This window comes from Limanda limanda, chromosome 4, assembly GCF_963576545.1.
Source record: "Limanda limanda chromosome 4, fLimLim1.1, whole genome shotgun sequence".
Classification (NCBI taxonomy): Eukaryota; Metazoa; Chordata; class Actinopteri; order Pleuronectiformes; family Pleuronectidae; genus Limanda; species Limanda limanda.
In genome coordinates this window covers 14401512-14429245 of record NC_083639.1, presented here as the reverse complement: position 1 = coordinate 14429245, position 27734 = coordinate 14401512, and the positions used below count along the sequence as shown (strand labels likewise).

Genomic DNA, 27734 nt, shown 5'->3' with positions numbered 1-27734 from the left:
CAGCAGGAACTTGTAAACTTCGCTGAGGTCCTCACAGAGCTGCTGCGGTGCGACGGAGGAGCAGCGGTCCGGAGCAGCGGCGGAACCACTTCCGGCTCAACATGGATGATCTGGGTAAGTCGTCGTCCCCCCCCCGCCGAACCTTCAGAGCCTGTTTGCTGCTGCGCGACACAGACGTGGACACCATCGAATTCAATGGAGGTTTTCAGAAAGTCGGTGACGACGGACTCACTGTTCTGTGTGTGTGTGTGTGTGTGTGTGTGTGTGTGTGTGTGTGTGTGTGTGTGTGTGTGTGTGTGTGTGTGTGTGTGTGTGTGTGTGTGTGTGTGTGTGTGTGTGTGTGTGTGTGTGTGTGTGTGTGTGTGTGTGTGTGTGTGTGTGTGTGTGTGTGTGTGTGTGTGTGTGTGTGTGTGTGTGTGTGTGTGTGTGTGTGTGTGTGTTGTGTGTGTGTGTGTGCGCTACGGTGGCTACACACACCTCGTTATAGCCCCCCCCCCCACCAGTTAACCAGGCTTGCAGGGCTCCTCTAACTTTCCCCCTCGCTGTAAACGAGCAGTCATGTGATCACTGACCTGCTGGGCCCCTCCTGCTGGTTGTCAGGTTTCCATCGCCTGAAGGGATGGTTCACCTGAAGAGGGAAATCCACTCACTATCCACCCAGCACTGTGCCGGGGGGAGCGGTGGGTGAAGGGTTCGAGTCCACAAAACACATTTGGAGTTTCTGGGGTAGACAGAGTTGCAGCCAAATCCAATACAATTGCAGTAAATGCTGACCATCTCTTAAAGTGTAAAAGCAACAGAAAATGCCTCCTTACGGCTCCTGTGTTTAGTCCATGTGTCCGTAAGCCCCGGCCTTCATATTAGACTGGAAACTGCATCATTTACTCCATGTTTTTTGCCTAAATGTCCTCTGATATCCTCCTGGAGCGGACACTTGGATGACATCACAGGAGCAGTATGGAGGCATTCCATGTTTTTTTTTACGTTTGAAGAATCGGTCCCTCCATTGGCCTAGTGTTGGGTAGATGGTCCATTTTAATTTTGGGGTGAACTGTCCCTTTAACATCTAAGATGATAGTTAAGATTGGATTCAACTTTATTGTCATAGCACAAGTACACGGAAATGCAGTTTTACATCTAACCATATACCATATTGCAGATGAGGCAATATTCGTGGGGAAAGGTAGAGGAGAGAGGCTGTTTGTCTGAAGTTAAGCTCAGTGTGGTGAGGACACACGTGCTCATTTGAAAGCGTCTCACTTTCAGCCTGAATTCAGCTGATCTCAACAGTGCTGCATCTGCACACACACAGTATTTTTACTTCTATTTCATTGAGGACACTCTGACATGATGCCCCTCACCCTAACCATCCCAACTTAACGTCTAAACCTGCCTAACCCCATAGCTCACGGTCAGATTGTTGCATTTTAAACCCAACCTAACCCTAAATCTGATTCTAACCCTAAAAGCAATACTTAACATTCAAACTGCCCTTTTGAAAGTGGGTCAGAAAGCGACGACCGGCCAGAATGTGCTCATTTTGTGGGGTCTACGCTCAAAATTGTCCTCAAAATGATAAAAGTATACCAACACACACACAGGCGAGTTTGTGCTGCTCTCTTTGTTAGGAACGCGCTTTGAATTCTATTCATGGTGCACAGTCTTACCTAAAAGTATCCCTAACCTTAACTAGGACTTCAGAAATGATGTTTTGTCCCATTAGGACTGGGTTTTGGTCCCCATACGGTGTACTGGTCCTGACACAGACACTGTTTTATACAGGAAAAGGTTCATAAAGATGCACAAAAACAAGCACACACAGCCACACTGTGGCTGATGAACCCAGGAGAGCAGTGCTGTCCTGCCTGTGAGGAGGAGGTCAACTCAGTGAATTAGGTCTCATCATTAACAGCGGAACATGTAATGCCTGAGATCAGGTTGTAGTGAAAGGGAGGAGCTGCTCAGGGGCTCAGTTGAAGTGATTGCTCTTTTTTCAATAATTTGATATCACAGTCGTAATATTTTAGTAATAATCCTTGTATGACCCAAACAGCCTTCCACCTGCTGTATGTTAGTGTTTGTGTCAGACCTGGATTGATCTTCCACAAATCAATAAAAATGAAAATGTATGTAAACAAGCAACTATGCAGGCCCTGTTCAGTAATATAAGTGTGCATTTGAATTAAAAGCATAAGGAAATAGTTAAAATGATAAATCTTCACTGTGCTTTCACAATCCAAGGTTTTGGGGATTTATTTACATGCACCGATTGTATAGTTTTGGTTACAAGGCTACAAGTCATACCCCGGGTAACTGTAAAGTTAAGTGTAGAAGTACACCAGTGAAATGCATTGAAGTGGTCAGGCTCACTGGATGTTAAAAAACACACCAGGATGCATTCATAAAGTCAAAGGTGATAAACACTTTGCAAATCCCATCCAAAACATGGACTTTCTATCATAGAAGAGACAAGTGTGTTCACATTGCATTCCCACCCCTGGCTGTGTTATCCTTGTTGTCCCGGAGACCACCTGCATGTATCCAACTTGGGCCAAACCAAGCACTCCGGGTGACATGTTAGTGCCGGGTGTGAGACTGCACCAAGAATATTGGTCACCTTATATCCAGTCAATATTTATGGATACCTTCTCAGCTTACATGGGTAAAGGGCTTTCCTTAAAGTAGCTGCTCAAAAAAGGAGTGTTGCACAACCCAGTGTAATTACAATGTCACAGGGTTGTAAATCCTGTCGTCGTTTTAGCAGAACTGTCAAAATGTTGCACACTAGACATAAATACTCCGACGTCCAACGTTGGAGTCAGAGTGTTCTTTTTTCATCCCTCCACATGTTTATGAAAATTAGAAGTGTTGGTGTTTTGATATGGTTTAAATGCACAGAGAAGAAGAGGGTCTAAAGAAGCAGCTCGCAAATATTTGAAGTGAGACACAGCAGGGATCCATGCACCTCAGACACCAGAGAGGACAACTAAACCGACATGTATTTTTAGCCGAGGAGAGTCCTTCCTCTCAAGCGCTGCACAAACAAGCACAAAGTAACCTTCCACCAACTTTGCCCCTTCTCCACACTGAATAGCCGTTTTAACTATTCCCACATTGCACTATTACATCAGGTTCGCTTTTCTCCCTAAATCAGCTTCCCTTTGAAGATTATATATATATATATATTATATAATATAATATAATATAAACACACACACACACACGCATTCAGTCTGTTTTATCCTACTGCTTCCTCCAGCATCGACTGTGGGAGCAGACTACCGCTGCTCTCAGGCAGGACGTCAAGATGGATCAGGCCCACATGCAGGGATTGGGCCCCGGCCAAAACTTATCCTCTTTAAACACTGCACTGCCCCACCCTCTCTCTTCCCACTCCCCTCCATTCCTGTGGTGAACCACGTAGGAAGCTGCAGGCTGCAATTTATTGACAGCTTCAAGCTGGCTGAGTTAGCAGGAGAGCAGATTAGCATGTTAGATCCGGATCAAAGCAGATTTTTGGGCAGTTTTCACTTCTGTTGGTAATGAAAGTCAGTGTTGGAAAGGGTAACGTCAACACAATAGTCCCTTGATTTATTATACTAAAATGGTCTATATTATTTGTGTCTCCTCTTATTTGTGCAGTATTCAAAGTTTAGATGCTGTGGTATGTTCAGAGGCAAACTAGCACTGACCTCCCCTCTGCAGCTATCAGCGCTGCCAAGCGTTGCTCCGTGCTTCACTGCTCTGGGCTTGCACCAACAAGACATGAATGTCAAATAGCCTCCAAACTTAACTTCCTTTGACTGACTTTGATCTGCAGTACCTTTCACTCCTTCCTTTCCATGTCTGCAAATACAGTAACTGCCCTCTTTCTCTCTCGCTGATTTTCTTCACTGTCACTTCAGTGGCGTCATTTGATGTGAAGCGAATCCCCTGAGCCCTATCAGCGCAGCAGCTGCAGCGTTGGAAATGTCACTTACAGAATGGGTGTGGGCGAAATTGTTTTTTACTAACTCCAAGTGAGATCTGATGTAGCCTAGATTCAGTTCACTAACTAGTCTAAATTTAGTTTGGTTTATTGTTTATACACCAGAAAAATCCGGCTTCTCTCATGTGAACATTTGTCAAGTCATGTTTAAGACTGTGACAGATGTCAAATATACCCAAGTGTATATCACTCCAATAAGACACAGTTTAAAGAGACAACACAATACATTTATTCAGTTCTTACTTTTATGTGACTTAACGAAATGCATTAGCCTTTTTAAGAATCACAATCTGATTTTCAGGCGTTTTCACCTCGTCTGAATTATGCGGAGAATTTGTTGCTGTTGTGAATGCGTCTATGCAAAGAACCTCCTTCATTGTTGTGCATGTGTGGAAGGCAAACTCTTGCAGGTCATGTCTAAAAATGGCTTATGACATATATGTTGTGTCGTCTTCACCTCCCCGGGTTGTATCTCCCTTTACATGACATTGAGGGGTTTGTAGACTAGTGTGCGTCTGATGTGGGTGTGTTTTTCAATTGGGGTGGGTGGGTGGGTATTAGTCTTTCTGTTTGAATAGAAAAAAAATTTATGAACTGGTTTATTTCATACATTTTCTTGCCAGTGCCACTGTAATTTCATTATGGTAGTACTAACAGTATCACCAACTTCATGCACAGTACTTGACATTAGTTCCCTTGAAATGAACGTTCTTGTCATTGTGATTTATATCCACATTGCTGCTGATTGGGCGAGACCTCTGACACACTCACCAAATGAAATAACACATACCCCGAAGCGCGTTGCACGCCATTTAGAGTGAACATGATATTCAACCTGGATAACGTAGCAAAATGGTTCAAAGGATTTTGAGAGTGAACCTGCCCTAGGACTTGAACAGAAAGCCTGAAATACAATATGAGGCTGTGGATTTTTTTAAAGAACTGAGCATTCATCCCACAGGAAGGTTCTAACAACAGAGGGTTTTATGCATTATGAGTGTGAGCTCCACCTGCTGACTTGCATCTAATGACAAGAAGACCAGGCAGTTTCAACTTGGAAGTTTGTGATGTCCAAAAGCCCCTCCAGTTTGCTTTATTTTCATTTATGCAACAAAGAAAAAAACCCTGGTAAATTGTTGTTGTGAATTTACATCTCCAGTGACCCACAACGTAATGCAATGAGTGGCATGCCTACACTGAATAAGTCTCTTGTGCCCGACACATGCACATAAATCACACACAGAATCAATGTCGCGTCTGAAGGCTTGAGACAATTGGCTCACTCGGCTGTATCTACTCCCGTCCATCTAGTTGATTTTTAAATGAAAATGCTGCTTCGCTTTGAAACGTATAGTACACACACTTGGGTGCAGACCATAGACTGTGGTGCAGACCCTTTAAAACACATTCCCGATTGCAGCCTGCTAGTGTGGACAGGCAGCTCTTAAGGGGAAGCTGACTAAGCAGCGACAGCTCTACACTCAGCCAACCGTCATGTCATCCCTCATGGGTCCAGCGCACCACAACAACCGCCTGCAGGGTCGATATCCGAACAGCGGCTATAGTTTTTTTTTGTAACCAGGGTGTGAGTGGAAATTGGCCTTCAAGCCAAACAGAAAATCAACACTGGCTTGAGTGTGGATCTGTGTAGTTTGAGCTGCAGACCAGTCGCACAGTACAGTCAGTGCATGAATCAGTTATGTTCTCTGTCCTTCTGTTTTTCAGCTGAGTTCAATGAGCTCTCTTTATATGGTGGCTTCTCATTCAGCTAGACACATGTTTCATAACATCAGAACAGTCTAGTGTAGGTCACAGACACTATGTTGGTCACGCATGACTTGTGGACATGTCTCATCCTGTCCTATTTTTTTTGACTTCCTTAATGTGAGCAGAGGGAACTGGTTTGCTCTGGATCTTTTTAAATCATGAATTCTGCACTTGGTGTTTTCACTGTTTTCTTATTTGTTTCTAGGCAACCACGGCAGCTCATTAGTGTGATGTACCATGTTGTCAATGAAAGGAGGTCAAAGTAAGGTGTCCTCATAACACATTTTGTATGATGTCTTTGGTATATAAGTGTATACCTAAAGCTCAAATAAGACTTTCACCACCATGCTTTGCTTTGATGAATTGAGCTCCCCTCACCGAGCCTGACAGTGACTGACAGCTCAGTTGATATGATGCTGCTGATCCCCTCTCATGTGAGCTCTAACAGGAAAACAGCAGCTTTGCATACAGTAAAAAGATACCTCACTAATTGCCAAATTGTAGCACAAACTATAATGATCCCACCAGAGGGCTGTGCAATATCATGATATGTATTATCATTATACGACGGGAACGGTAAACTGACTATATTCATAAAGCATTTTCCCAGTCTTATTGACCAATCAAAGTGCTTTACAGTCCCAAGTTGTAATTCACTCACACATTCATCCTCTTCTATTCATAGCGCTTTCTTTATTTACACACACCACAGTCAAGGGCAATTTAGAGATTAGTATCTTGGCCAAGGACACTTTAGAATGCAGACTGGAGGTGCTGGAGATCAAACCACCGACCTTCTGGACGACCCTCTCTACCCTCGGGAGCCACAGCTGCCAGGAAAACAACTTGACAGCAACTCAAACAGATATTGAGGATAGTGCACTTAACACAGAACAAATGGAGATAACAGGAGAAGAACTCTGGCCAGTCGAGATAAATTTCAAATTATGCCGCATAGAGGCCACTTCAAAAGACTCAAACACTGCTTATCTCCTGGTTGGAGAGTCCACGGATGAGAACCATAGAATTAGTCAAATGCCTTTGCTGGCGGCACACCCGATAGGAGACATCTGCTGTTGCATCTTACATCTAGACGTGGCTCCTATACACGTTAGAAAAAAGGTTTGAGTGTATCGTTAACTGAATATGAAATGACTTCTATTCGAGATGTGAAGATTCAGTCTCATAGCCCACAACCATTCAAAAGGAAACTGCTGCAAAAGTAGTATTTTTGTGTTTTAATAATTTAGTCAGCTCTTTAATTGTCACATGGCCTTTGAAATGTACCTGCGTGGTATTTCAGGCTTTACTCTAATTGGCTTCTTAATGAGGTAGCAGGCTCTGATGACATGTCGCTGTTTTATTAGCAAATGGGTTTTTGCCAAGCAGGTTTCCTCTGGCCTTGGCACAGGTTTAAATACTCACAGCACACTGCTGCTCCTGCCCTATTTGGGATATAAAGCCATCACAATGAAGGCCTTTGATGAATGGGGTGGGGGGTGGGATGTATGCCCATGTGAGTGAAAGCGAGCTGTGTGTGCGTGTGCGTGTGCGTGTGTGTGTGTGTGTGTGTGTGTGTGTGTGTGTGTGTGTCAGATTATGTTTGAGCTGGATTTCTAATCAGGTTCTGGCCTGTTAAAGAGGATCATTCAGTTGGTCCGATCGAGACCCCGCTCGGGTTAATGGCAGCATCAGTGATGCCGGGTCAGGATTACTACTCCACAGGTTTACGAGGGTGTAGGCTTAATAAGACTTTACAAATGCACACACACACAAACTCAGGCTCTGGCATTCAGATAGAGCTGATGTTTTCCAGTGGACTTATTTTGCCTGTTTTGAAGACCTCACTATCCCTTCCTTTCCACCCTCTTCCCTCTGCCCTCGTCCTGCTGCAGGGGGACAAAGAGCAGCCTGTTTCTGGAACTGTGACCTACTTCAACCCAGAAAAAGACAGAACCAGATATAAGTGATTATGGAGAAAGGGAAAAATGTCATTCCATCCATCGGTCTCTCCCGGATATCTATCTTCTGACACTTACTGGGGCTGACGATGATCTTAGCAAGCATAGCAAATTAGCTCAAAAATCGAGAATAATTCATGACTTCACATCCTTCAAGCAAATCTCAAGATCTTAGTCAACGAGATTGTTAACCCAGAAATGTTAACATCAGCATGTTACGATTGTCACTGAGAGGATATCATTATCGTGATGTTCACAGCTGAGCTGCTTTCGGACATGCACTGAACTCCGCAGATTCTGTGTATTTTCTCTGGCGGAGGTTCATGTGTGAACTGAACGCAAATATCCGAGTGAGATGCTCAGCAGTTGCTACAGACGTTATCTGCCTGACCTCCTAGTAGAAAGTCCTTAGAAATCCAGCAGAAGTGGATGTGTTAACACGCGACAGACGCAAAAACGGAAAAAACTAAAAGAAAACAAATATCTCCTGGTGAAAAGGGGTGCTGTAAACAAAATCATGTGATATACGCAGCAGAGTTAATATGTCTCTTCTTGTCTGTATGCATTACGCCTTGGACAGTATCATTGACAAATACCAATGCAGATGCTTATGTCTGCCATTCAACGAAACCCTCAATCTCATCATTGTCTATAGTACCTTTTACAAAAGTTACACCCTCGGCACCGCCTAAGAACTTTTTTAAGTGCAGTTTCCACTGTTGCTTGTACTAAAATAACCACAGGGGACAAAATATAAACCACAGGAAAGCTGTTTTCGCCCACAAACTACCTCTGTATTTCCTCTTCAGTGTGGGGAATCAGAAAGAGGAAGTCGGGGACAGTCTTTCAATAGTGTTCCTTTGTCTCAATTTTTTCCCTTCAGTTTTTAAAGCCATTTGTAGAGGTTGATACATCATTCATACTTTCAAATATCATTTAATCAATGATTTCATCAATTAAATTATTCTGGTCAGTAGATATTTCTTGCCCTTTTGGGAAATAGATTTTTTGGCAAGGTTTGAAAATCAGTCCAAACCAAACTCATAAGCCAGAAAAATGTAGCAGAAGAAGCATCAAGCTAAAGCAATCAGTGTGATTAAAGCAGACTGGAGAGAGAAAAGTGCATGTTTATCATCACAAGTGGTTGAGTTACCCTAACCCTAACCCATTAGAGTTTATAGCTCCAGTGTCAGTCAAGCCACACCAAATTACACACACCCATAGATATCAGTCTCCTAAATACGTTTGAGTCTGTTTCACAGCACAATCACCATTTGATTGACTTTCTAAGATGACAAGTATTCAAGATTAGACCGTTTTTTTTGGTAATTTATATGTACCACTATTCATATTATTAATTTATTAATTTATAAGTATTTTACTCTTTGCAAACACGAGGAGTCTGTTATCACATTGTGGGAAGTGGGCATCGATTGCCTCCTTGTTGAGATGAAAATCTTTAGTTTCTACTTGTATGTCATTATGTTGTAACATTCTGCTTCAGAAATTTTGTTTTAACATAAAGATGCGACTGGACTCAGGAGAGATGCAGATAATTCTCTGAAATCTCCATCATGCCTCTTGTTTTAAGGCCCTTATTGGAGAGGTATTGATTCAACCTTCTAAACTAAAGGGAGTTATCTCAACTGCACTTTGACTCATCTAGACTGCAGCACTCTTATACATCTTTGACAAACAACAAGTCATTACTAGGAAATGAGACTAGGCAGCTGGTCAAAGGGTGTTACTTTCTGGTTAGAAATGTACTGAGATGACGTGTCAAACATTAACTGCGTTTTTTTCCGTTTCTTTGCATTTCTTTTCTTTCAGCTGCATTCTCGTTAGTCTTAACCTCAAATACAAACAAGTTTATTACAAAGGCATGGGAGGAAATACATTTCTAAGTATGAAGCATACCCCTACACATGTTAGCTGTTTTCCCCCCTCCAGTTCATATGCTAAGTTTAGGCTCTTGCTTCTTATTCTACAGTGCAAACTGCTGTGTAAGCAGCTCATACACTATAACTTAATGCAGGCTGTGGTGCCATTTCCTTTTAACAGCATCTGTAGCTGCACATTGATCTTAAGGAAACTCTAAGCGAGCACTTCCTTAAACAGTGTAAAGGTTTATGAAGACTGGTGTAAATTTGATGTAATATAGAGCACGGGCTGGTTGGGTGGTCTGCAAATGTCCTGCTGTGACTATGACCGCCATGGCCATCCATCATCTTCTGTGCATCCACTCACGTAGGTCGGTGTCAGGGTGAGAGGTATTTATAGTGGGCCTACATACCTCGTCTCTCTCTGGTATGTGTAGGCAGCCTTGCTAGGAGGCACCTGCATGCTGTGCTGTTGTCAAACTGTTGTACCTTTGTTTGCATATGTTTCTAGTGTGATTTAATTTAGTTTTTGAGAAGTGTGTGCCTGCTGAAGCACTGCAAATGAATACAGGCACAGGCCTTCTGCTGTCTAACACAAGCCCAGAGGGAAGTAAAGCATAAGTGCATGTGCACCCATCTTGCCCTGTTTTTTTTTCTTTCTGTGAAGGGAGAGAGAGGGATTTGTCATTTATGTGATGGTCTGTCAGCTTGAGTCTCGTTGAAAGGCCAACTCCCTCCCAACAGAACATGAAAGACTGTCACTTCACGTCCATGTGTTCTTGTATGTCTAACTAACGGAACTATGGATTGTCCCTTATTGTTAGTGTTTTAGTCGTTATTTTAATTTTTAAATCGCAACTGAAACACTGTTTCACTCCGAACAGATGATATACAAAATGTCTTTGTCTAAGAGCTGACATCTTGTTTTCTTTCATCTGTCCTATCTTGCCTTCAGTTCCTCCATTTCTGTCTCGCTCAGCTGCTGCGCACCTCACATTTCTGTGCGTCTCCCGCTCTTTCTCTTGCATTAGGAAGACGAGCGGTGACATGTTAGGAATTCATATCAGCCAACCCTGCAACTTGCAACACATCAAAGGCAAAAGGGAAGAAATGAGAAGAATGAGAGAAGGGAGATGCAGATTTGGGGCGTACAGAGAAGAACACTGGAGCAGAGACTGAATCTTGCCGGTTAACTGCTGATGTTCATCCTTTTAGTTTGGTGTCAGCTCATATCTCAGTGAATGTATGTGGGTGTGAGCCTCTCAGATAAAGACCGTTCTGAGTATCAGCCCTGAGGAAGTCAAAATACCCAATACAGAAGTGAAGCAGGCTCTCACACACAACTCGACATCACCCCCTGCAGGTTATTCAAGCACCTTTCTCCTGACGTGAACTACCAGGGCTAAATAAAATATAGATGTGTTGAGTAGTCGACAGCATTGATTCATTCTCTCTCTGTGCAGTGGTCAGCAGTAGTAGGAGCAGTGTGAAGCAGGCAGGATGTCCTGTCAAGGATAATGGAGGCTTGCCTCTGTTGATGTCCTGGATTTATATTGATCAAACCCCTGAGTGAAAGTGGTGCACCAGGATTGCTTTGTCTAATTAGATCTAATATATATTTTATGTTGCTTTTGACTGTCAACGGTTGTAATTTAAGTGCTGATCCAACATCTGTCCACACTGTCATCATAAATGACTTTTCAAATGGTTTACTTTCCATAGTAAATTTCCTGTTTTTTAATTCATCCTTCCTTCTGCCACCCAAATATTCTCAGTGCCCCCCCTCTCTCTCTCTTCCTCTGACTTTCCTGTAATGAGCCCCATGCGGAGCAGCGTTCATGTAATTAAAATGCACACCATTCATCTGGGAGGAAGGGAGTCTCCTTAATCTGCGTCAACCCACATTTGTAGCCTCTGAGGATCTGCCTGCTTCGCACCACGCACACACTCTTCCCAGTTTTACTCGTGCTCTCTCTCTCTCTCTCGACACTCACACCGCCATTCCTCATTGTTTCAGCCCAGCTGTGTCACCATGTCATATTTAGCGTTGTGGACATTGAGGCCAACGCCATCTTCCTGTGTTCATTAGGTGCAAGTGAAGACGGTTGTCTGTCTTTAATTAATGTCGGCAGGCTAGGTGGAGGTGTGGACTATTTTAGGTAAGCAGGAGGAGATCTGTCACCCTCTCACAACTGCCAGCTTCACAGAAACTTTGATCTTGCAGGGTTTTATCCCATATGAAATGACTTAAAGGTAGCTCCCTTTCATGCTCTTACTGAAAATGTATACTCGACTACAAGGGCACTAGGAGAGAGCATACCTCCACCAAGGCAGATTGGCCACTTCATCACCACATTGCACATGCATGTATTAAGTTGAGATACAGAAAATGTATGCAGGCTGTTCACATTAAACGCACACTTATATTCATTCTCTAATAAAGGTGAAACAAATTAATGTACAGAAATCAGTTTGATTACATAATTTGATCACGATCCAGATCAGCACCAAATTTCACCTTTGCATTGATATTAGCACAGGTGCCTGATTTTTGTCAAAGATCTCTGCATTACTTTGAAATTCACAAAAATAAAAAAAAACACCTTCATCCACATCTTGCAATGTTAAGGAAAGTAATAAAAAAAATCCTAACCCTAACCCTCCTCAATAGAATCCATCTCAAAAGTGAATGGGTTCTTCCTCGGCCCATATCCCACCCTGTCACCAAGTTTCAATAAAATCTGTACGGTAGTCTTTGCATAATCCTGCTAAAAGACAAATGGCAATGAAAACATAACCACATCGACAGAGGTAAATATTGAACAGTCTCTAAGACGCCCCTCATTACAAAGGATAAGATGGATTGAGGAGGCTCAATTTAAAGCGCTCGGATGTCTAATGAGGTCTTCATTTTACTGTAGTTCCATTTTTGGTCACTGGGGAATGAGTGTGTGCTCTGCACTGGGGTCTGTGTGTCGTGGTATGTTCCCTTGGCAGAGGAACCTGACACACCTCTGTGTGTTATTGTAGTTTGTGGATGGGTCAGAGCATGCCTTGTATGCAGTGTTGAGCAAACAAAGACAGCCTTGAAGCTGCTACAGTTATATTTCATAATCAACCAATATCCTCTAAATTATAGGAACATGCTCTGAGTATTTTGTTGAGCTAAATGAGCTGGGGTTTTCAAATAACCGGCTTTATGATTTATTAAAGTAGGTGCACAGATCTGCAATGAGCCTGGTCCAAACAGAATATTTGTTTTATGTAGCCTGGAGGCTCGTGCTTGAGAAGTAACTCTATTTCAGATCAGCAGATTCTTAATAACCAGGGTTAAGGCCAGTTCAGCTCCAGCGCTAAGTTGATTAACATCTCTTGTTAAAACCATCTGGACCAACATCTTATTTTTTTAGTTTGTATGTCTTAATGTGACATCACAGAGATAAGATCAAATACAAGGAAACTGGTCGACTGTCGAACAATAATGTGTTACAGTAAAATCAACTGCATTGTGGGAAATGTTGTAAAAAGGAATTTTTACACACAGGAAACTACAAAAGATTGACAATCTTACCTCTTCATCTGAACCAGAAGAAGAGCTCAGGTGCTGCAGCCTTGGGTGCACCGGCTGGCCTTTCTGTTGGTTTGAGACGTCTTTAAATTGTAGCTTTTATCACTCACCATACTTGGTATGGAGTATTAAGACTGATTGATGTGTTGTTTCTGCCTCCATATATCTGGGGCAGTTTTTTGCTGCCATCAGTGGATACAGAGACAGATCTTCCTGCAGTAGTGTAAACACTGGGCTGTGCTGTATCCATAATGAAACTCTGTGGAATGTGCCCAGGCCTCTGTGTTCGAGTCTCTGCCGTGAAACCCAGTCAAATAGCATGTTAGCCATGATAACCATGATCACCATGCAAAGGCCAGGCTGGTCCAAGTGCATCTGGTATTGATCTGGCTCTGCTGCTGCCTTGTCTCCTCTCTGTCTGGGGGACACTGCTGATAATACTGTGGTGTACCTAGCAGTCGTTCTCAGGTTAAAATGTGCAAAAGTATCCTGCGGATGAATGTTGAAGATCATATTTTACAAATCTGATCCTTGTTCTTAAAGACGTCACATCTAACATTACGATGTGTTAAAAGTAAGCGTGAGTCATGAGTGACTTAATCACACTTAGTGCTGACGATGTGAAGAAGGGGCGGATTATACTTTAGTATACCTTTTGTGGTACCACTCCCTCAGCTGGGCAGGCCTCTGTTGATAAGAGCTCCGCTTGCTCTCAACTTTGCTCATTTCACAACAGTGTGTACTCCACTGTGAGAGTTGGACAGCACCGTCCTCAGGGTCGTCATTTACGTGAGTAGTGTCTCTTAACTTGAGCTTGGTTGGACTTGGCATAGCAGTGAGGGAGTTTGGGGGGTGGGGGTGAACCTAACCCCCCACCGCTATTCATTTTAACCCCATCCTGCCCTCTCTACCCTCACCCTCCTGTCTGTGCTCAGTAGCACCCCCCATCTCTCGTTCTCCAATGTTGATGGTAGAGTTAAGAAAGGCAGTTCCTTCCTGGCAGACAGTCTGTTTGGGTTGCTCTCTGTCTCCACTTCTACTTCTTCTTTTCTTCTTTGTGTTACCTCCTCTTCATTTCCCTGGGTGTCTTTTTCAAAGGTACGTCTCATCGTCGTGTTATTTTACCTTTAGTTTAGTCTTTCTTGACCTTGTGATTTATTTTAGGATGGAGGTTGAGTAAAATACTTACTGTTGAACACAACTTGAACATTTTATGATATGGCAAAATATGAACTGTTTGGAAAATGTTATGTAGGCTTTCCAGCAATGAAGAATAATATAACATGATTGATATGGTGCCATGAATCTAACTATGGTTTATTTGGCTTGGACAAGTTTCCCAATGTCTTTAATAGCCTGTACTCTTGTAGTAAATGGATAATTATGTTTATGTAGCAGTTAAACCTAAATCCTCTATTCATTCCATTAGATCCTGTTTGTGAGTAAAGTTAGGGATTTATTTTTTAGGTGAAATTCTACAAGAGAAACTAAACCCTGCTGTGGTGGGTGAGCATGCTAAAATAAGCCCAGGTATTCAGTAATACAGTCTGTGCGCTTCATTAAATCTCCTATAATGTTATGTATCCTTCTACCTACTGGTTATGACTGCTAAATCAGTAGTTGTGTTCTTGGCATGGCCGTTCTCTAAATACCAAATAACCTGTCCACACAGAGAAGGTAGCTGTTGACGTGTATATGGTAAATATGAGCTTGGATTCCTGGTTCCAGACCTGACGGCCATTCTTGGCTTTAAGACATGTAGGCAGACAAGGGTCAATGAGTAACTGAAGGAGTGGCCAAGACCGTCTGCATGATTCACCTTATACAACTCCAGCTCCCCTGATGTCAGTTCACATGGGGATTTGTGCGATTGAGAAAGCTGCAATTATTTGTCTTGTGTTGAAACCAAACTGCGGATGTTTTGCAGTGTTTGATCCTAAACATACAATGACTAATCAATTTTACATCTGTTTACATTTGACCTGGAATTTATTACCTCATTTCATTTTAAAATGTTTTTTAATTTGTGATATTATACATTTTCTGCAGTTCAATATCAAATAACCAGAGGAAAATGTCTGTTCAGCCATTTCATTGAATAAAATACATTCATGCTAAAATCCTGTAAATCTTATATTGTCATGTACACTCTGCCCAATAATGTTAACTTTCTTCACAATGGTCTGATACAAGTAGAAATAATAGATAGTATCCAGCTACCTCAATATAAATTATATTTTAATTAAAACCTTTCAAGTTTGTATTACAGTAGCATCATATTACCCTTCTCTGTTTGTGCGTGACATAATCTTAAAACAAGATCAATCTTGTGTTTTCCTTAGATGCTTTGTTGGCGGACCTTGAGTCCACGACATCCCACATTTCCAAGCGTCCACTCTTCCTGTCTGACGATCCCACCTACTCCATCCCTGTTGGGGGTCAGACCCAGCAAGACATCTGCTCTCCACAACAAGTCCCATCCACTACCTCTGAGCAAGCCCTGAACGGACTGGATGAAACGGAGGTAAACGCACACTGTACATATACTGTATGTGTCCTGGGCATAATGTGAATGTTTGTTGACCTAATAAGTCAACAATCACTTTTGAAAGTAAATTTATGAATGCTCCTCTGCACACTCTGCTCAGTCCTTCAGCTCGGCTCAGAGAAGTCCCTGGTCTGGAGAAAGCAGCAGTCCAACCCAACTCACTGGTGAGGAGGAGCACGTATACAGGTAGGCTTCACAATTACTTTTACCCCCCATTTTGCCAATTATAACTGGGAATATATATAACATATTTTCTATTTAACTATGTGAAACAGTGAAAACTTGAGTTGACCAGGTATCTTTTTGATTTTGACTTTGGACTCGATGGTAAACCGAAACTGTCCAAATAATGCCAATTTATAAATATAGTTACAGTCTCAGTCTAGAGCTGTTTTGATGATAATTATTATTATTCTTTCTGCCCTGTACAGTTTCCCTAATAAGCAGAAGAGTAGTGAGTCATCTGTTGCCATGAACTCAACTTTGGGCAGCAACCTGTCTGAGCTTGATCGTCTCCTGTTGGAGCTCAATGCTGTCCAGCAAAGTACCCCTGCCTTTCCCACAGAAGGTAAACACAGAGATGAATTAACAATTTGTAAAAAGTTCAACTCAGATTTGGAATCTCTGTATCTATGGTACTGCAAAGGAATGTCTTGTGCAATTGATATATGGAGAGATTCATGAATCTTTTATTGTCCTGTAATAGAAGAAGCGGCCCCACCACTGCCTGCCAGCAGTATCATCCACCACATCCACGAGAATGGAGTTTCACCTGCTGGCAAGGCGGGACCACATGATTTGGAGAAGCCCAAGCGTGGTGCGACGGCTCGGGGAATAGAGGACGTACGACCAAGTGTGGAGAGTCTTCTAGATGAGCTAGAAAGCTCTGTGCCATCACCCACGTAAGAGACAAGCTGATTAATTATGCCAATACATTTTGATGTTATGATTTTTGTCTAGGTATGTTTCGCTTGAGTTTTTTAAATATATTTTTGGCTCATACTTAATTTCCTTTAGTCCCACTCCTTTGGTGTTGTCAGAGGAACAAACAGATGGGCAAGAGGAAACACCAGCACAGCAACAAGCCAGAATGTCTGCTTCCTCTGCCACACGAGAGCTGGATGAGCTCATGGCCTCCCTGTCTGACTTCAAAGTCCAAAGCAATGTGAGTAAGCTTCGCATGTGGGTGGATGAGATTGGTCCTCTGCAGTTTGCACACTTGACGGAGTGTGTTTATTTTTGGAAATGTGTGTTGGCAATTCTGTTTAGGACTACAGTATTCTGCACATGTTTAAGGGTTTCATATTCAACTCTCATTTTTATTTTTGTAGAAAAGAATTGGATCAAATACATTGTATCCCGTATTTTGTGAGGTTGAGTTGGTTGCTGATAACAGAAATTATAGTTTTCTGAGACAAGATTTTCTCTCTTTCACACCTTCTGTACTTTCACCAGCAGTTTACACAGATTTATCTTACAAATATAAACTTTTGCTGTGTTGGCAAAACTAAAGTGGTTGTTTAGTTCAATAATGGAGGACGCAAAACCAGCATCTTTGCAGTGTAGCCATCAAATTTCCAACTAGAATGGGACTCAGTAGGGCTCATACCTCTGCCAAAGTCAACCTTCCCTTTAAATTCAATCAAGCTGCACCAAAGTCCACACACTCATAGATATCAGTTCCCTAAATCTGCCAGATTTTTCCCTGATCAAGATTTTCTATTATTCCTTGGGAAATCAGTGAACATTTTTAAAAAAAACACCCTCTTTGAATGTTAGTGTTCTTTTTTTACCTATACCGCATCCGTCCACCAAATTTCTTTGAAACCAGTTCAGTAGCTTTTGTTTAATCTTGCTTACAAAAAAACAAAAAAGTGGACAGGGGTGAAAACATAACCTTATTGGGGATGTTCATAATACCCAATCAACAAATTGCAGTAAATAATATGTATATTATTTAATGACAGTGGTTGGTTGTTTTGATATTGTGTTGATTCAAACCCCTAGTAGTATGTTAGATTGTTTGGGATTGTGGCACTGCATGTCTGAGGGAAACAATAAAAACGTATAATATAAATATTTTATAATATAAATATTTTTATATTTTTGTTGTATTTCAGAAAAACAAATGAGAAACCACTTTATCTCTTCCCTTTTATTGATCATTCCCTCCATTCTCAATGTATTTTTCTTGGTCTCTTTCTCTTTTCTCCATCACTGTGTATGTCTTGTCTCTGTTTGTACATTGCAATCATTACATCATTGCATTCACTTCAGTCCGGGTCTCAGTTGTCTATAAATCAGGAGGCACTAGACCCCTCACTTGTAGCTGTTTCCCCAGTTGTCCAAACAGAAACCACCCAATCTATATATCCTAATGCTGATTCACTGGATACTCTTATACTTTCTAGTTACACTACTCCCACCTGTACACCTCTTCCACTGGAACTCCATATAGATGAAGATGGCAGTTCAGCCCATACCACTTCAGCTGGTTCCACTGTAGTAACTGCATCATCCAAGTACTCCCAGATCCAACAGAAAGGTGATGGTGTGAGTGTGACCCCTGAACGCTCTCATGTGGAGAACCTCAGTGTCTCCAGTAGTGAAGTAGAAAGCTTTATGCAGATGTCAACCTCTAGGGTCATTACTAGTAAAGTCTCAAGTCTAGCTGGAAAGAGTCCTGTTACTGTTGGTGGAAGTTCTAGTCCAGCTCCTGCTGCCCTGAGCTCCAGTCCAGTGGTAGTTTCCAAAAGCCCTAGTCCTGTTACTGTGTCTAATTCTAGCCCCACTCTTAGAGCCGAGAGTCCTAGTCCACCTGATCTTAAATGCTCCAATCTAAGTCAGTCTTCAAAGAGTCCAACTCCAATTTCCATTAGTCACGGTTCAGAAGCAGGTTCTAAGAATCAAAGTCCAGTCCTAACAAGTAGAGAAGTAGTGCCTAAGACTGTGAGTCCAGTCACAGTCCCAAGACTTTCAAGTCCAGTACCAAAAAGTGCAAGTCCTGTGACAGTCCCAAATCTCTCTAGTTCAATAACTCTCACAAAGAGTGCTAGTCCCGAAACGGCTCCCAAGAGTGCAAGTCCAGTGTCAGTTCAGAGAGTTTCAAGTCCTGTGACAATCCCTAATATCGCCAGCTCACCATCTGTAACCAAGAGTTTTAGTCCTGAAACTATTCAAAAGAAGGCTTCTCCATCAATATTGCCAAGACTTTCGAGTCCAGTTCCTCAGAGTCCTGTGTTAAACATTAGAAAAACATACACTCTTCCAGGGACCAGTAATCCTAGAACTTCACCTATTTCACATGCTGCAGTACCATCAAATAGTCTGTCTCCCCCAACCACAGCAAAACATGCGGGTGAGGGTATGTATTTAACATGGCCATGCCATGAGTCTTTATTGGATGATGCTTTAGACAAACTCCTAACCTCTGACTACCCCGAATTGGGTGAGAACCAGCCACTTTCCTCCTTTATGCCTGGACACGAAGACGGATCATGGGAGGAAGAAGATGGGCTTTACCCAGATCTGAGTCGAGAGGGAACCCTCACACCCTTGACTGAGTCCAGCTGGATGGACGAGTGTGTCACCCCCTCCACCTGCCCCGGGACACCAGATGCAGCGTTGGACCTGCCCTCACAACAGCCCTCTGCTGTGGAGAGGCTATCTGCCTCTGGCCAAGTAGGAGGATCGGCTCGACCCTACTCTTCCAAAATAAGCTGCTTGCATAAAGCTAGAGAGGCTTTAGGGCCCCATGTTGCCTCTATTTGACCATGTGACGCAAGATATTAATTGTCTCTGACAATAATGGCAGGATGGCTGTTTCAGAAGGCTGTTCTAGAAGAGGGTACCTCTAGTTGCTGAAACAAGCTTATTTTGGGAGAGCAGCTCGTACAAATACCCAGGAGCTGTGCATTAGTACAAAACGTTTTGATGAGAGAAATTCCTCTTATCTCTGTGGCTTGATGCATGTGGTGTCATTGCATAGCAATTACAAAATGGCTTGAAGGAGAAGTCTCTTTGGAGACTATTTGTTTCTGATGCTGAAGGTTTTGCTGAAAGGATGTGTTCACACTCCCCTACTTGCTTCAGTAGAAATTGCAGTGTCAGTCACTGGGCCTGACCGATCATGTTTACACAACGAATGATGTAACCATTGACTGTGTCAATTCAGCTCAATGATACAGGCTGCACAGTAAAGCGGATATTGAAATTGTTTGCCAATGCATATTTGGTTTATGAACATGCGTCTATGCTTCTTTGACTTTTTGGCCTTGCTTTGGCATGTGCTGACCTTTTGTAAAAGCATTTTGTGATTGACTTGTGTTGTCCCCCTATAAGCTATCCAGCATGCCACGCTGCAGATTCTTGATTAGTTTTAAGTGGACTTGATAGTAGAGAATGGACTTGAATGGAAGGCTGTGCTTCAGCAAGACAATTTTATAAACCTGACAAAACCTGCAGAGCATTTTGTCAAAGCCAGAGCTTGAGCATTTTGCCACTTGACTGTTTGAATCCTGTGCTGGGCCTGTCCTGTTTTGTGATTGCAATTCAACATGGAAATTCTTGTGAATGGTACAACCCGAGCTTCCCACACATCCTATTATCTACTCTCCAGCTCAAGTCAGTTATCCGACGCACCAAAGAGATTTCCAATGTGCATCCGATGTTCAGGGAGGGACTGTTGCGGCGTAAAATGGGACCAATCATTGTGAACAAAAGCAACTCGCAAGATCGACTCATTGATGAGCTGCAGGGGAAACTTGGGATAGGGCGAGTGGAGCGCCGGCGAAAACAACAGCCAGATGACTGGCTGGCGGAGGGAGTCATTGTCATGTCCAACCCACAGCGAACACGTGAAGATGGGGTCCGGCCAGCTGTGAATAAGGTAGACATGAGGAGCACAGCAGAAATAGTCTGTGCTTTCATGGATAATGTTAACAAAGAGTTGGGTCTTGTATGTCCCTTAATTTTTTTCACATGATTTTGGCCTGTAATTATTGATTTAACTAGCCAATATTAAAGTTATTTGGTTTCCTCCCCAAAATTGTATCTATTTCTTATCTAAGTTCATTGTGCCGATTTTTTTTTTTGGATCGCCATTTCTTTTCGTCACCCTGACTCTGTCTCTTATCTGTTTGCTCTCCTCTCTTTGCCGTTTTCTTTTTCTTTTTCCTTCTTCCCCCAGATCCTCATCCCTCCTGAACCATCTGCCCCACAGAGAAAAGTCCTGCCCCCTCCGCAATCACCCCCAGCACCCAAAAAGCCACCCCCTGTCAAGCAGACTCCTCCACCGCTACCTCCTCCCCCTCCAACCCCTCCTCCTCCTCGAGAACCCACCCCTCCTCCTCCTCGAGAACCCACCCCTCCACCCCTCAAAGAGCCAACTCCTCCCCCTAGGGAACCCACACCTCCCCCTGTCCAGCCCCCTCCCTCACCTAGCCCCCCTCCCAAGCCTGTCACGCCACCTCCGCCTCCCAAGGTCTTTGTATCAGTGGGGTGTCAGACCGACTACGACCCATTCTTCCCACCAATGCAGGCATGGGTCATCTCTTCATCTGTCCCTCTCCTCTCCTCTTCTCTGACCATTACTCTCTTTCCATTTTCTCTCACTCACTGTCTGTTTCGCTATCAGACGCGCCACACCAACACAAGCCATGTAAACAGAACAGTTTGACTCTCTGTTTACAGATTGTTTATTTATTCAGTTCAAATCCAAGTAGTTGTATAACCTCAGTATAAGTGTGAACTACAAACATTGTCTGGACAATTCGACTTTGTCAATGTCATCTTGTGTCTGCTCCTGCCACATTGCAGTAGATACCCTCTATAAAGCTGTGTCTGAAGTCCAGTCAGTCCACATGAGAGGTGCTGACATTCAGGCCATTGAGACTGAGCTCCCTTTTCTAATTCTAACATCTGATGGCGCCAGGAGCCATGTGTTCAGAGTGGAGTGGAGAGTTTAAGAGCTTAAAGTGTAACCTCCCCATGTTCCTGTTACACTAACTGTCCTGCCATGAGCAGGAATGGGTAGCTTGCGGTGCAACTGAAACCTAATCTGCCACATGACAGCACAGTTACCATCACAATTATAGCATCTCCCACTGGGCTTCCGTCAACAGGTCCCACTAGGTTAGACACCAGTGTGTCCTTGTTGAATACCATGTAACCTCAAGTCTTTTAGAAGTAGTTTTAGACTTGTGGAGAGGTGGATTGACATGAGCTGCATAATATAAATGCATATGTATTTTCTCAAGGGTAAGTCGTGAGTGCGAGCGTGTGTGTGTGTGTGTGTGTGTGTGTGTGTGTGTGTGTGTGTGTGTGTTTGTGAGAGAGAGAGAATACATAAACAGAGATGCTATTTTCTCTCTTAGTGGAATGTAGGAATCATGAAGCTCGAATGACCAAACCATCCGAGAAGGTCTGTTTGCTTTCATCACAGAAGCCAAATGCACCTAGATGCACATTCACATGCAACATCAGACACTGCAAACATCGACTATGGAATATGTTTATCAAAATATACTTATCCATTAGCCTTGGTATTATATTTAGTTTAAGTGCCATACCGGTAAATATTATTTTTCTATATGATTTATAAGTGAAAGCAAGTCTGTTTGTGTTGCTGTGTAGACCTTAGACTGAATATCACAAGCTCCTTTGTAGAATTATTGATTGTAGTGCCATTAATTATGAGTAATTCTGTTGTCAGATCCAGTCCCAGGGAAAGACGTCTCCCACTGCGCCACCCAAACCAGCCAACAAGCTGGACAACATGCTGGGAAGCCTGCAGTCAGACCTCAATAGACTCGGAGTCCAGACTGTGGCTAAGGGCGTCTGTGGAGCCTGCAAGAAACCCATTGTTGGACAGGTGATGATAATACTGAATCAAACAAGTCATTCAGATTGAAACAAGACTACAGTTAGTATATGTTCTGAATGAGAACATGAATATTTTTAGACATGTTATTGTTATTATTATTATTACATTTGCTGCTGTGCTGGTCCTTTGCTTCTTGCATGAAAGGCTGCAGTGATTTTTCTACGCTCAGCAAGGCCTTGCCCCCAACAGCTCATTTAATTTTAATGCTCTGTCTCCCCATACCAGGTGGTGACAGCCATGGGCAGGACATGGCACCCTGAGCACTTTGTGTGCACACACTGCCAGGACGAGATCGGCTCCAGAAACTTCTTTGAGCGAGACGGGCAGCCTTACTGTGAGACAGACTACCACAACCTGTTCTCACCGAGATGCCACTACTGTAACAGACCCATACTGGATGTTAGTAATAAATGCATTCACACACTCTCACATATATATGTATGTAAATACATACGGTACATGTGGGTGGATAATAATATTTATGTATTCATGACCTAATGGATTGAGGCGAGTGGAAGTGGAATAACTACTACATATGATAAATGCGGCTCTTTCTCAGCCGACAGTCAACACAAGCTGTGACACAGATGCACACACACAAACACACGTACACTCACACACTCACACAGTGGAGGCGGTAAAGGGAAAGTGACTTGTACTTGTGGTACGAATGCAGTAAGTCTAACACATAAGTCAATGTCACTGCTTACTTCTCTCATCCCTCAATTGTCAGTGCTCAGTCATATCTTCATAGTGACACACTCCCACCAGGGTGTTTACAGCCGTTGCACCTATTCACACATTCACACACAAATGCAAGCGCACACACACATGCACCCGCACACACATATGCACACATACACAGTACTAGAGATGGTGGAAGGGAAGTAGATATTAGATAGTAGATAGTGGACTTAAGCCTGGGGAAAAGCCAACATATGTCACTGCCAAGGCCTCCAGGTTCATCAGTGTTAGTCTCTCTCACACACACTCAGGCTCACACTCAGCTTAACTCTCACTTCTTCTTTTTCTTCTCTCATATTTCTACATCTCTGTGCTTTTGTTACGGTGCTGGAAACATTGTCATGTTTTAATGTTCTAAGTAAACCACTGAAATCTGAATCTTTTTAAAAACTATCTAAAAATATATATTTAGGGCAAAGCTATATGCAAAAATTTACCACATCGTAGACAAAGGATTTCTCAGTTGTCATTGTTTGTGATTAGGTTTGGTGATGCCTAGATGTGCCTGTAGGGTTTTTATGTAGTTCCTCTAAATCTGTTACTACTTCAGTATAACACCCTTTTTTTAACATTGCACCCCCTGGTGGCAGAGTCAAGAATCATTGTTAAATCAAATGTTTCGGCTTTACATTGAGTAATTCATACCCTGCAGCAGAGATTTGGTTGTTGTGGGTATTTTCAAATGTTGTGTTAAATGGACAGTGTGAGTGTGTTTCCAGCTGAAGCTGCAGAGAGATGCAATCAGTCTGGAAAACATGAGCTCACTGTCATATCATCCCAGCACCTCTCACCATGCTGCCTTTGTTTACGTTGGAGTAGCATCAGAAGTTGTATTTATAGATGACACCTTAAGGCAAAAGTGTGATCGTTTGCTTTTCCTTTGCTCCACAGAAAGTCGTGACTGCTTTGGACAAGACCTGGCATCCAGAGCACTTTTTCTGTGCCCAGTGTGGAGCCTTTTTTGGACCAGAAGGTATCAGCTTCCCATCAGTTAATGGCACAATACCTGTCTGTTTGTGTGGCCTAAAAGCAGAGTTGAATTTGCATCGTTCTAAGTTGCTGACAGTGTTTGTTTGCTGCCCTCTAGGTTTCCATGAGAAGGATGGAAAAGCCTTCTGCAGAAAGGACTACTTTGACATGTTTGCCCCTAAATGTGGCGGCTGTGCCCGTGCCATCCTGGAGAACTACATCTCAGCACTCAACTCTCTCTGGCACCCTGAATGCTTCGTCTGCAGGGTGAGTCACTTGACTTATACATTCACACACAGCTATCTTTAAACTGTATTATCCTAGAAACCTAATTGTATGCGTTCTTTCTTTGGAAGTAACTATGTTTTTGCATATACTTATATTTCCTTGCTCTAGTGATCCATAATTTCTTTTTTTTATTCTTATTTACCTATAAACTGTATTTTTTAATCTATTTGGTACGACTACACGTAAGCATTACATCGCATGTTTGACCTTGTATTTTTGTGCATGTGATAAATAAAAATACTCTAATCTCTTCTGTGATGAATTTAACCTCTTTCAACCCATCATCATGAATTCTACCTCTTCGATCTGCAGGAGTGCTTCACGCCTTTCATAAATGGCAGCTTCTTCGACCACGACGGCCAGCCGTACTGCGAGGCGCACTACCACGAGCGCCGCGGCTCTCTGTGCTCCGGCTGCCAGAAGCCCATCACCGGCCGCTGCATCACCGCCATGGGCAAGAAGTTCCACCCCGAGCACTTTGTGTGCGCTTTCTGCCTCAAGCAGCTCAACAAAGGCACCTTCAAGGAGCAGAACGACAAGCCCTACTGCCACGGCTGCTTTATTAAACTCTTCAGTTAGACTGTGGGTCTGTGTGTGAGCGTCTGTGCTCGCGTTTGACTGTACATGTGGATTTGTTTGCCCTCGGGTCGGTGAAGTGGTTTTTTAAGACAGAGGGTAGGTAACATCAACTCAACACTGTGGGGAGTTTCCTGACTGTCCAACCTCTCAGGTTTGGCATTTCACACTTTTGCTAAAACATTTTTAAGAGAGCCCAAAGAGATTTTTATTTAGGTTTATTCCTGTGTGCAGCAATGCAAATGTGCTTATTTCCCTGTGAGTGTGTGTGTGTGTGGGTACATATATATACATACGAGATAAGCCGTGAGACTTCCTCAGAGCTGTGATTTGTAAATGGTTTTATTCCCCCATCGCAGGGCAAGACCTTGCACGATATGGTGGTTTTACAATATGCAGGTATGAGATGGCTGCTTGACTGCATGGACCACGGAGAGTTGACTTCATCAGATTTAACGTATGTTGAGTGTTGAATACCCAGTGCTTGGCCAATAAGTGTTAATAATCTATGAGAAAGATGTATTTTTCTACCTTTGGAACCTGTTGATGTGCCATTTTAAAATAACCATGTAAACACTCCAAATGTACAGAACATACACACACAGAAAACTCAGTCCTCACTTCTTTCAAATACCAGTCCAAACTCTTTGCACACTCCAACCACAGATCTTTTGATGAAACTATCCTAAAGGTGCATTTTACAAATTGGTCTCATCAGGATGTTATTTCTTATTTTTCTACTGTTTTACTATGAAAAAAAACCCAGCTGTGTTTTCAGTTTCAGTACATACACACGTGTGCTTTTGTAACTGCATTGTTTCACATATGGAAGTGAAATCAGTCAATCACACTGATCTTTGTTGTGTTTACTACAGCAAAGAACGTGTTGTCATTTACATTAATATTGTGAAATGAAATTAGTCCTTTACAGCTAGTGCTGACAAAAGGTAGGTCCATAAGAATAACACCATACTATAAATTTGCTCTTCTCAGAAAAAAAACTTCAGTTTAACTTTTTCCCCTCGATATTTACCCTATGCTACTCTTTATTAATATCAAGGATGTTTAATGATTTCAAAATTGGTTGTGCATTTAGCTTACAAGCATGCTACTTTATATTTTGTGGAATTTAATCAGCACTAGCTGCCAGTTGCTGTTACAATCAGAATCAAAATTTATATACAGTGTGTTAGATGTGACTGAACTGTGTTTTGTCTCACTCTGATTATTAGAAAATATATGTATTTTTGAGCTGTTCAGGTTCAGGCTGATATGCAAAGAGCTGGCTCTATTGGTGAGAAGGGTAACAAGATGTGTACCCTCCTCACACACAGACACACACACACATACACCAGTTCGATTCCGGTGCGTCCCACTTCCAAGAAAACGCAGCCCTCAGTGTTTTTATTTTGAGTCGTGAGTTATGATCCTGCTGAGCCCATTGCTCCGCTCACTGATGGAAACTGGATTTTGTGTGTTAGCTGGTCAGGAATCAGAATACGACACCAAGCCTGGGCCGAGTTAGCAAAATTCATGTAATGACTAATTTCATCTTTATTTAGCTTGCAGCTCTTTTTTTTTTTGCCATATATGAGATGTGTTGCTTTTTTGAGAATATTCCTTGTCTTTAATTTTGATCACTAGGTGAGTAAGGAGTTATTACACATTATCTACATTCAGATTGATTTTATGTTAAGAAGATGTTTGTGTTCTTGTGCCAAATGTGTCGATGCAATAAGGTCTTACACACTGGAGTTCTCTCTCCTGTGGTCGGACTCTTTTCTTGGGCTGAACTCTGGGAGAGGCTTCACCTGCTGTGGTGCATCTTAACTCACTTTACACTGTAATAGACAAACCATGGAGAAGATCCTCTGTGGTAAGTCAACATGTAGCAGACTGAGATTCACAGGTAGCAGGGGCTGTTGGAAAGACGTTTGCACCTTCATTTAAAAACTGTGTATGCCTAAGAAAATGAAACCGGAATCACCACGTGTATGTTTATCTTCTTACAGTATATTGCCTTATAGTTTTTGCTTATGTCAATGAATAAAAAATTTAAAAATTTTACTGTCAATGAGATTAAGTGAACTCTTCTTTGTACATGGAGACATTCATGTGACCTTTTAGTGCTTTTACCATTTTAATTTTCTCATGAGCCACAAATTGTTGAGGCTCTTTGTGTGGGTGGGTCCTGGTTACTGACCGATTCATATAACTTTTGCAAATGAAATAAATACTTTATTTCTGCCATTGTTCTGTCCAAGAAGTGTGAATTTTGCTTTGTGCACAAACAGTTTACATCAGATTTGTCACTCGAGGTTTTCACAGAATGAAAGAAATCGGATAAATTTGTTCATACCTTACAAGATTGTAGCAAACCTTGTCATTAGAACTGAACAGGGTAGTACATTTACATATTTTGCCCCCCTTGACTGAAATCCAGAGGCATTTGAAAAAAATTGGGGGCACTTTTTGAAACTTGTGAAATAACATTCAACCTTTGTTCAAAATAATAAGTTTACTTATTTAGGCTTACAGTATAGTATGAGCAATTGCCATCAA

General features: G+C 42.4%; 1 protein-coding gene across 2 annotated transcripts; it reads left to right on the top strand.

Annotated features, from left to right (window-relative positions):
* LOC133000493 (paxillin-like) lies at nucleotides 1-27422 on the top strand. 2 transcript variants are annotated; one of them, XM_061070439.1, is made up of 11 exons: nucleotides 1-114; nucleotides 15507-15688; nucleotides 15813-15898; nucleotides 16144-16280; nucleotides 16422-16614; nucleotides 16730-16877; nucleotides 22425-22583; nucleotides 22821-22994; nucleotides 24231-24312; nucleotides 24427-24575; nucleotides 24909-27422. In XM_061070439.1, exons 1-11 carry the CDS (start codon nucleotides 102-104, stop codon nucleotides 25173-25175), a joined length of 1590 nt encoding a protein of 529 aa, XP_060926422.1. In that variant the 5' UTR covers nucleotides 1-101; the 3' UTR covers nucleotides 25176-27422. The 2 variants fall into 2 exon arrangements, with proteins under 2 accessions (XP_060926422.1, XP_060926421.1); XM_061070438.1 differs by having other exon boundaries at nucleotides 16419-16614.
* The last annotated feature ends 312 nt before the right edge of the window (nucleotides 27423-27734 follow it).